This window comes from Atta colombica, unplaced genomic scaffold (assembly GCF_001594045.1).
Source record: "Atta colombica isolate Treedump-2 unplaced genomic scaffold, Acol1.0 scaffold205, whole genome shotgun sequence".
NCBI lineage: Eukaryota > Metazoa > Arthropoda > Insecta > Hymenoptera > Formicidae > Atta > Atta colombica.
This window is the reverse complement of record NW_017259300.1, coordinates 877,603-889,140: the sequence shown is the minus strand read 5'-3', so window position 1 is coordinate 889,140 and position 11,538 is coordinate 877,603. Positions and strand designations below refer to the sequence as shown.

The 11,538-nt window shown below is 32.4% G+C and overlaps 1 protein-coding gene across 1 annotated transcript in view; it reads left to right on the top strand.

Annotated features, from left to right (window-relative positions):
- Positions 1–5,502: 5,502 nt before the first annotated feature.
- The window catches only part of LOC108687362, a 27,786-nt gene continuing 21,750 nt past the window's right edge, over positions 5,503–11,538 (top strand). The window contains exons 1-2 of the mRNA XM_018193071.1: positions 5,503–5,655; positions 9,923–10,054. Coding sequence (XP_018048560.1) covers positions 5,503–5,655; positions 9,923–10,054 — 285 coding nt within the window. The remainder of the gene's footprint in view (positions 5,656–9,922; positions 10,055–11,538) is intronic.

The window sequence follows — 11,538 nt, the reverse complement described above, 5'->3', positions numbered from 1 at the left end:
ATATATATATATAAAAGAAAAAAAAAATATATATAGTGAGTCATCGAAAATTGTTCACCACTTTTTAAAATTTTTTTTTTAACAATTTAATTTATTTGTACACAATATGTTCTTAAAGGGAATGAATAAAGGTCGCATTATGGACTTTTGCATAATTCACAAGAGAATCAATCATTCAGACTCCTTTGATTTCATCCTTATTAGAATAAAGGAGAGAGAGAAAGATTCTGATTGGTTCATTCTCTAACTTAAGTACCAAAACAATAAATGTAGTAAGCTTTAAGCTTTAAGAATTAAGCTTTAAGAAATTAATCAATCACAGTCAATTTTTTAAAGTTTACTACATCTATTGTGTTTCAGAACTTATGCGTTATGCAAAAGTGCTATGGTCTTAATTATAATAATTTTCAACTATGCTGCTTCAATCTCTTGATTAGAATAGATTTCTAAATAAGATTTCTCGAAAAGTACTTATTTAAATTAACAAATAACACGGTAATAAAAGTTTTTTAAAATGATGTATTATTTAATAGCTATTTAAGATTCTTAAAAAAATAGCTGCTTTAATTTTTCTTGGTTAGTCTGTATATGTGTGTGTGTGTGTGTGTGTGTGTGTGTGTGTGTGTGTGTGTGTGTGTGTGTGTGTAATTAGATACTATAATTAGATACTATATATGTAAATACATATATTTTTTAAATGATTCTGTATTGCATTTAAAATTTAAGGAATATAGCGATAAATACATAATTTTAAATTCCAATATCAGGCTTCCTTGAAGAAGTGAACTGCAAGGTTCACGAAACGTTGGCATTCCAAAAATGGATCTGAACACGGAGAAAACCTGCAAAACGCACAATCTTTATACATAATTTTAAACTTGGAATATTGAACAAAGTAATTCGAATTACAGACTTAATAGTTCTTAATAATTGGTGGTACCTCCACCTTACCTCCCTTCGCGTATTGAAGAGTACTTTCGACATTCCCGGAGCACCTCGCGCAACGATTATTCGCGGATGGACCGTCGGTCGCTACGCTCCTGATTAAGAGGGGTCGGAAGTCGAAGGTTGAAAGGTAGGTAATAGGTATAGCGGCATAGATAACGACGGCAGCACACGGCAACCAACGCGTGCATGTCCATAGCGAAAATCGTGCGCTGGTATGCCGGCGAGACGTCGGGACGTCGGCGACTACCGCAACCCTCCTTGGATCGCACGAGGGTCGGTAGTCGCGTGTACCCGTAGTCGCGAGGGGGTGGCCGACCGCGTTGAAGCGCAGTACGTAAGAATGTAATCGGTTCAGCAAGAATTCCGCCGTCGTTCGCGCGTTCCGTGGATCATCGTCCCACGCCGTGGTGGCACGCGAGAAATCGTGATAATCACGTCGCTCTTTCTTCCCTTTGATTCGCGCGAGAAGTACGTCTCACCTTTGAACGAGGAAAAAGTACCGTCGAGAGGACGAGACGGTACCGCCGTAAACCTGAGATCGATCCCTCGCGCATCCTGGGTCGCATTTACAATACGCGCTGTCAGCTTCGGTTGTTATTGATCCTAAGACGAGGTATTGATCGGTTTGTTCCCTTGAGTGACGTGGAACGTGGTACCAAATCGGCGCTCGGTAGCGAATTCGGCATCAGAATCGATACTCTATGTGAGCCTGTCTGTTTCTCGATTTCACCACCATCTCCTGCGAGCCGATATAAAATTTATATTTGATCGCTACGTGACTTGGTGACGAATCCGCCTATTTCTCTCTCCGCTTGTTCGATTGAATAGTATTATTGCACAGCTTGCGCTGAGCTTATATCGGACTCTAATAGCAGAATTGGAGAGAACGAAAGCGGATCCTTTGATGCCTGTAATGCACACGGCACAAGCCATAGTACATTGAGAGAAAAGCATTTGTGATTGCTATGACTATAATTGCATGGTGAAATAGTTATGATTAGAAGTAGACAGTATTATAGTTGTTATTACTATAATAATTATTATTATATTTATAGTTCTACATACCAAGAAATATATAATTGGCACTAAAAATAGTTATTTTATAAAAAAAATAACGATGAGCTACGAAATTTTTAATACCAATTGTATTATTTTTTGGTATATGAAATTATTGATATGTAATAATTTAAAATTTATTAATATTATATAGCAATAAATAACTATAGCAAAAAATAAATTATGACAAAAAATAGAACTTACCTATAATTATTTTATCGTGCAATTATAGTCACAAACACTTTTCTCTCAGCGCGGCATATTATTTAGCGATACTTCTTCGCTTGGCATGTTTAATTCTATTATATATTATCACGCGTTTGCACATGCAAGCGAAAAGAGACGCTAAGTAAAAGCTTTTGACTTTTCTTCTATTGATTTTAATAAAACTCGATTGTTGTCTTTTTTCATCGCATTCAGAGAAACTAGCGTCAATATATCGCGTTATACGAAACACTTCTTACTAATAGAAGGCTGATAAGAATAAAGTGTGCAAGAACTGTAAAGTTAAAAAACTGCAAAATCGTTTCACGACAGGGACCGGAACAGTTTTAATCGGTACGTAGATAGTGTGTTGTGTCGGTAAGTACTGTTATTTGCAGAGGAACAACTGCCCCGGTTTTTTCTGCGATCCTATTTTTTCGTATTTCGGACGCAATCAACAGCTCGGAGGTTCGTATCTGGGACTCGGTTTTATGGTCAATTGTACCGTTGAGTGCATTTGCGGTTTATTTATGGGCCGTGGGAAGTGTTATAGTTTGTGCGTGTTTGTTCATAGGTAAATTCGTATCTGAATGCAGGGATCACAAAATAAAGCACATCTATTCCGTTCTGTATATACATAATTCTGTACATACTCAGCTGGATTATTGAATATCAAACTGGGTTTTATACATTGTCTACAAACAGACGATTTATAGATTTATTTCTTTATTTAATAAATGCACAACAAAGGTAATCGTTTTCCATAAGTTTTTAGGCACTGAAAGATTTCTTTTGTTAAATTGTTTTAATCACGTCACAATTTTGAGAAACTTGTTGAAGTTGCAAGAAGGATTATTTCGCCTATTTTATTGTTTTTTGTATTTATTATATATATATTTATAATGAGACATGCTGAAGAAGTATTATTTGATTGCAATGAAATTTAAATACCTATATTACGATTTTTTCAACCCTTAAAAGGGATGTGTGAATTTTGAAATTTCTTTGGAATTTTTTCAATTTTGACATTAGATAATTAATATTCAGCGACCTGAAAAATCTTTAAATTTGGATAACATAATTAAAAAATATTTTACATACAAAGTCATGACTTTGATATATAATAGGTTTTATTCACAAATATTTTTTTTGAATCATAATTGACACAAGAATTTTTTTCAAGATTTGAAAATCTTAACGATATATTTAATTTTGCAATAAAATTTCTCGAATATATCACATATCGTAGTTATGTTACAACATGCCAAAATACAATAAAATAGCTCTTTTTGCAACTTTTTAAACGTAAATTTTTTTAAAATTATAACAATTAAAGCAATTTAGTAAACGGGATTCTAATTAGATTTTAAAAAGAATTAAAGGAAACGATTAATTACATTCTTGCATTCGAAAGACAATCATTTTTTGTTGAACGATATAATAACTCTGATGATCTTTGTTTCATATTTAATTTGTTTGTGAATCATATATAATAATTAAGAGCAAAGATGAATTGTTTTTCTGGTGTAGTTGGATGTAAAGCTCTAGATATATCAAAGCACAAAGGTCTTCCATTTTCGATTTACTAATATCATATACCAATAATACTAAGCGCTTATTAGTTTACAGGCCACTACTAGGTCCAAAATGGCGGTTGAAATAGCCAATTGTTTATTGTCGGCATTTCAACTCAGATAAAAGGATTGCGCTACTTTGATATATCTAGAGCTTCAGCTGGATGTAGATAAGCACGCCATCCATGGCATCGTCATTGCACCTACTATCCAATAATATTATAGATTTTCCACAATAAGCCATTACTTAAACTTTAAGTCTTAAGCCGTAAGAAATTGACCAATATCACAGTCGAATGTGAGAAGAATAATTGACTAAATTGATCAGTTTCTTACGATTTAAGATTTAAAGCTTAGGTAATGGCTCATTATGAAAACTATTATAAGAACACTACACTTAGCTACCAAAAAAGAAACTTATTTTTGCTCTTCATTGTATATTTCTTTAAACTTTTAATATTAAAAACTGAGCAATCGTTATAAATATGATAATATATACATTTTATTTTGATCATCTCTAATAATTTAATATAGCTGATCTTTTTTCGAAAAATTATGAATATTATATATATTTATATATATTCTTTCTCAATTTCTTTTATAAAATATTTATATTTCATATTCTTTAAAAATGTTATTGAAAATTGGAAATAACTCTCTTTTAAGTCATTATTATACATTATTATACATAGTTTGATAGCTAATCTAATTTATATTTATTAAGCCAAAATAATATTATAATTGGATGAATTAATAATAAAGTACGAATATATTGTGGATATTGAACTAGAGTTTTAAAAGTTTTTTGCAGGTTTGTAAGTTTTAAGCTTCTTATAATTATCTCTTAATCAATTCTTAATCAATTTTGATGACCATGAAATTCTGAGAAATGTCTTATTTAAAAAAATATAGAAACAAGAAATACAAAATATTTTGCTGTACATATCAATCTGATACACGACAAAGCAATAAAATATACAATAGAAGTTATACAACAGTTGTTTTCGTGTGACAGATAAAAGTGATTTATTAAACGTGATCGGAATATGAAGTTGGAGACACCATTATTTATAGCGGTCGAATTCAATAAGCCTGTGCTTTCAATTTGCGTTCTACACATTTTGCTACATTTTTCGTTTCTTTGGTAAATAATAAAAAAACGTCTCAAAATGTAAGCATACCATTAAAAAGTGCTGTTAGAAACATGAAATATAGCACGCTCATTTAAATGTCGACATTCTAATCCAATTACGCAATTGTTTCGTGCACGCTCGCGCCGGTTTGCAGTGGCGAGACACGTGGAATTAAATTGTAGCTCAACCATCAAATGAATGAACAAAGCTCCGAACTTTGTGCTGTAGGTGGAGCAGAGGGATGCTTTCCATGACTCGTTTTTTATATCGGGAAACGATATACATATAAAACTGGACGTCTCGATTACAGTGCGGTGTCCTGCCATTGGCACTCCTATTACGCCGTCGACGGCGTCGTATCTCCCGAGGGAAGAGCGATATTCTGTTAAATCGATAACGAATGATGACAGAACCACGTGCTGCGGCATGTGACTTGTGCCAAGTCGCTCCTAGCTCTATTTTGGCATTCAATATTCGAAGCTGGCATGCCTGAGGAGTACATGTCACATCGCGTTGTGATCATGCATAGTCGCACGATCTTTTGTTTCTCTTTTTCCCTCTATCTTAGGCCAGGATACGATACGTAAATGGCGCAGGAAGTTCCTGAACCGACATACGAGCCGGAAGTCGAAGAAGATGCAAGGAGAAAGCGTGAGCACCGAGTTGTTCAGGAAGGCACGGTGTTATGGAGGCGACGGAAGGAGGAGCTGCAACGTCAAAAGCACCGCGAGCAACGTGAAGTATGTGTCACACAAATGGGCGTTTCTGGTTTGGCCACGTTACTGCCGTTTATACCTCTTGCCCTACGGTCTCGACCACCCCTTAATGTCATTGTCTCGCCTCGCTATTGTTACCGATTGGATAAGGGTTTACTACGAGAGATACGGCCTCGGGATATGTTCGGTGAACCGGAACGTCATTAAGGCGAAGACGGGCGGACTTTGGAAATTAATCCTTCGTGGTATTGCAAGCGGTCGAGACATTAAAATCCACCAATGTCGTGTTTAATTTTGAAAATGATTGCTAAACATTCGAAATAATATACAGAAGATAGATAAAATAATATGAAACCTAAGAAATAAACTGTTTATTTTATTACTTGTTTTATTAATAATAATTGGCCCATTATTTACTTTTATATATTTTATCCTTGCAATAGAGTACAATGCTTGAATAGTTACCAATGTTGTATTAATTTTTTTTAGTAGAATATCTTTCAATTGTTTATATAAAAAATATTTGAGGAGATAATTTGCTTCTCTTTATATTTTTTAAAATTACTCTCTATTCTTTAAAACATCAATATTTAAATAATCATTGAATATTATTTGTAATTTAAAGAATTAAAGTGAAAATAGATTTGCTCCTCCAATATCTTTTAAGCAATTAAAAAATATTTTGCTAGAAGAATGGTATAATATTTTATTACAGCAATTACTCAAATAAATATGCACTCATAGAAAACTCTAAAGAGTGAAAATTGAGCCAGTCTTGAAAAAGAGTGGTTTAATCTTCAATCTTTAAATTTATTTTTCAGACCGGTAAGATTTACTCTAAAGGTCTTAAAGAGAAGATTTTCAGAATCAATATCGGTTGGCATTTCCATTTAGTGACACAAATATCATTCTATCTTTCTTGACGTTCAGAAAGTAATAAAGATAGGACAACTTGTATCATCAAATATAAAGCACTCATTATTTTTCGATTTATAAAATAGGATCAATATAAAGATAATTATATTTATTAGTGAAAAAGAAATATTTTAAATGAAAAGTTCTTAAATCTAGAATACAATAATCCAGCACATCGATTTCGCCTAAAATATATACTGTAGCATCAGCATCACATGTTGTTTACAATTTTTAGAATGAATCTCATTCTGTAAAAATTTTATTTTTAAAGATTGAAAATTGAACCATTCTTTTTTAAGATTAACTCAATTTTTTTTCTTTAGAATGAGATTTTTAGAGAATTTAGAGAACGTGCGTTATAATATCGGTAAAGATTTATTCTAAATATTTATTCTAAAATTCTAAAGAATATATAAACTTTTAAATGTATCTGTTATTCTTTTTTTCGAATCAATAAATACCGTAATCTTAGACCGTAGTCTTATTTAATTCGAGAGAGTAGAATAGGATTATTAATGTAGTTTTAATATATTATTTTATATTTATACTGCATGTTGCGATAAGATTGAATACATCAAGAATATTTCTGTCTTGTTATCTCAGAAAGTCTTTCTAAGAGGATATAACTTTATTCTAACAAGGATAGAATTTGTATTAAAAACAAATAGTGAAACTTCTTGTTAATAAAACAAATAATATATTTCTCAGTTCGCATTATTTTATGTGTATTTGCAACATAAATCGTTTGATGTTTATGTCGTAGAACAAATATTCATTTACATTCAATCTGTGTGTACTAATAATTAAGCGACCTAGACTGAATGAAAGAATCAGTAGCAAATAAGCATTGAAATACGATCAACATTATTTGATAAATATTTAAAGTGCAATATTTTTCCAAAATGAAAATTAGCTGAAATTATCGAATAGTGATAGAATATTAAATTAGATGCTTTTTTGCTCATTTTATTACAGATATGTTTTGAAAATGTTGCTGTAATTTCAGTACGTGTCTGACCTAGTTGCGTTTATTTCTATGTTTCGCGAAGCGTGTCGTTGAATTCGAAGCGGGGAATTACGTGCGAGCGAACGGTAATAAAACTATCCCATTAAAGTGAATTTACATAATCTCTAACTATCTTAAGAAACAAGCCGCGAAAGATAACCCAATAATCTATCACGGTCTCTCCTCGCGCGCTTTACATAAACTGTATGTTTCGTTCCGCGTGCTCGTTACGAACTTGTAACAAATGTTATACAGCTCATTAGGCGTCGGGGTCGTGTTAATGGTAATCTCCGAAATGAGCGTGGAAATGAATTGTAATTAGAAATAAAATCGATGTCTGCGTCATTGGATGTTCAAGAAAGTACAAATTCTCAGAAATTCTACAAGCAATCAAATTTTCGAAATAATTTAAGTTACGCGCCAATTTATTCAATTAAGTATCAGTTTCTCATTTTCGTAGCAAACACGCGAAATCATTTTTAGAGATTGATTTTTTAAATATTTTTTTTATATCATACACTATTGTTCATAAGTTCGGAAACATTTATGTTTTTTTTACATTTTACGAAAAATTAAGTTAAACATTTTTTTTTAATTTATGCAAATCAAGAACACACATAACAAAAATTTCTCTTTTTTCTTTTTTCTTTTGAAATTAAAAAACATTTGAAAAAAGATTTTATAAAAAACTTTTTTAACTTTAAATGTTTGCTCAATTGAGCATAATTTGACATTATAAATTTCATTGTTAAATTTATAATGTCAAATTATGCTCAATTTGAATTATTTTTAATCATTTCTAGATCGCCACTAATCCTATTTAATATGTTATTAATTTAATTAAAACAATGAAGTTAAACAATTAATTCAAGAAAATAAATTAAATTTAATTCAATTTATTTTATTATTTAGTAAGTATTATTAATATGATCGTTGTTTATTTTGAAACTAAAAGAGATTGATTTACATTTTGGCACACATTAAAAATAACAAAATGTCATTTAACTCAAGTGATTATTCAATTTTTTTGAATTTAACTCAAGTGATTGAATCATTCAATTTCTTGAAATTTAATATCAAATATTGATATCATTGGGAAAAAGTATAAATGTTTTAAAAACCATTTTAAAGCTTAGAAAATTTTAAATACTTTATTGTCACAATTTTCGATATTTTATTAAGCTGCAGTGCAGCATTTTAAAATAAAACAAAAATATTGAAAATAAAAAGGAAATTATAGTTCTCTTCTCTTCAAAATAAATTTTTGAAAAATGCATTTTCTTTACGATTTGTTTCGATCCAGATATAACTTTTACTTTTCATGAGATGTGAGAAAATTACAAATGTTCCTGAATTTATGAAAGATATATATATTTTTAACACTAATTATATTCGGCGTTTAAAATCTCGCTACCTGGTTTTCATCTTTCCTCTATTTTATTTTGGTATTGACGCAGCATAACGATGATGCGCAATCATCATCGGGGCGATCCTAAATATTTGCAGAACATACGCTCGTTACATTCATTACCATCCTCTGAAAATAACAATTCGTACGGAATATATCGTAAAAATGCACGGGCATACACGCGCGTATATATGTGCGACATCCACCATAATATCTGTCGCGTAATACTTTGTTCTGTCATTTCAATCAAATACAAAATACATGTCGAAATTATGCCGGTGAAAATCCCAGGATAATTATTGCTTCAGTGATTATTTCGTATCGTTAATGCAACACGTCGACCATATTAAATTGTGTTTACCGCGTACTGGGGGGGAGATCGGAATTTATCGTATAACCAGTATGCTAATAAAGACAGGCCGAGGGATTACCTCGTGGTCCCATCCCTCTTATTACTCGGGAATCTGATGCAGCCGCGGTCTGGTGCAAGTGCACGCGGTCGAATGCAAGTGCGTTAGCAATATTGCAGAGAAGAGTTGATACACTCAGGGTTAATCCTATTTGCCCGCAAGGTTCTCGATCGTATTAACATTAAACGCCTAAAAGTTAAACGGGGAAAAAGCGATGTGATTTCCTTTCTAAACGCAAAATGCCATCTATAATTTGCGGCGTCGCGTCGTGCTAGACCGCCGCATTTCGATCTCTTACGAACTAAGCGTAATTATTTCTAACATACCAGACACGCGGTGTCCTGTCGTATGACATTTACACGACTTTCTTGAGAAGCGGTAAAAATTTAATTTAAAGAAATTCTTTTATTGCAGCTTTTACTTGCACAACGGAAAAATTCAACACACACTTTAACGTGTGTTTTTCGCGCAAAATATAACTGCAGTCGCGTCGGCTGACGTTTCTAGCTCAACTGCAACAGCTTTACGTTTTTAATTCTTTTTCTCTTGCAGCTGCAGGAAATTCTGGCCAATTACTCGCCGTGGGGTAAGCCAGGTGGCGGCGCGCCTTGCGCGGCCACCCTGAGGAAGAGAAACGTGCCCCTGGAGCCGCTTCAACTGCCGAGATGTCACAGTTTCGGTCAGGTAAAACAGAGAGACCGTAGCCGTCATTTTTCTTTCCGCCTGCACTCTCGTCACAAAACTTTCTGTCTTCGTAAATCCGACCCGGTGATCGCATGCACTCGTCTCTGAAAACTTTCGGGCTCGCTTACGCACGTCGTCACACTGATGCGCGTGAAAGCGTCGTTTACTCGCGTGAATAAGATTTGTTGTCGCATTTTTAATGCTTCCGAGCATTGGTGTTCCTGAGCCGATAATTTCCTGCAGGGAGTAAATGCGAATTGAATAGCACATGAGAGAACTTGGAGTTGAAGTGGCCGAACGTTACCGTCGTAAACGAATGCATTCGAACGAAAAGTTGATTTTTTAATATGTTTTATATTTTTGGAATATCGTAAGAAAATGATGATGTAATTACGAAAAAGAGGAGGCAAATCCCGCTTTGCTTTGCATGACGCAATTCTTTTGCAATGTTTAAATCAGTTAATTATATTTGAAAATTTGTGAAGAAGTCTGTTATTTTTTGCTGTAAGGAAATTATTATTTTTTATTATATAAGGGAATTATAATGCGTGACTACGAAAATTATGCACGTTTAATTTTGGTGTACGCATCTTGATTACCGAGCAGAGTTCACGTACAAATCGAGTTATTAAATCCTTACGCGGTATACATGTACAAACATGTGTAGCTATGTATAAAATACAAGAGCCAGGAAACAATATCAAGCAACGCTGTTAAGCAAATAAGTTTACAGCGTTGCTTACAACATTGCATTATTATACATTAGAATATTAATTCTGTCTAATATTTAGAAATTAGCCGACGCTGAAATTCCACTTTATCAACTCAATTTCGTTAGAAATATCATTAGTAATTTTTACTTTTGTTGAAAATTGATCAGATATTAACGTGAATATATTATACAATTTATTATTATTATTATGCAATTTCACATTACCTATTATTATCATTATTTTAATAACATGTGGATTTAACAGTTATGTGTAAATTTTATTTTTTAACTTACCAGATGTCTATAAAATAATCTTTTCTGAAAATATGTATTTATCGATATTTTAACGAATAAAAAATAAATGTAGTAATTAAACAGAATTTATTGAAATTATTGGGTAGTGAATCTGTAAATAAGATATAGTTACAGGGGGGGAAGGTTATGGTTTATTTAATAAATCTAGAAAGTCTCTTTTGGGAGTTACAGAGCATTTTCTCTAAAACAATTACGTTATTATCTGTCCCAAATTGATGAGTAATAATAATCCTCAGAAAGTGCGGTGAAATTCTCCTCCTTGATTTCGATGTCTGAATCCATCATTTGAATAGAGCTGAATGTAGTCATATATAGAATAATTACTCTTAATATATTAAATGATAAATTTGCAGATTAAGAATTAAATTAATTAATTTTCTCTTAGCCGGAGACAGATGATGATATATCTGCCAGAATTGAAGTTTACATATATTAACTTATATAATATTGTATATCT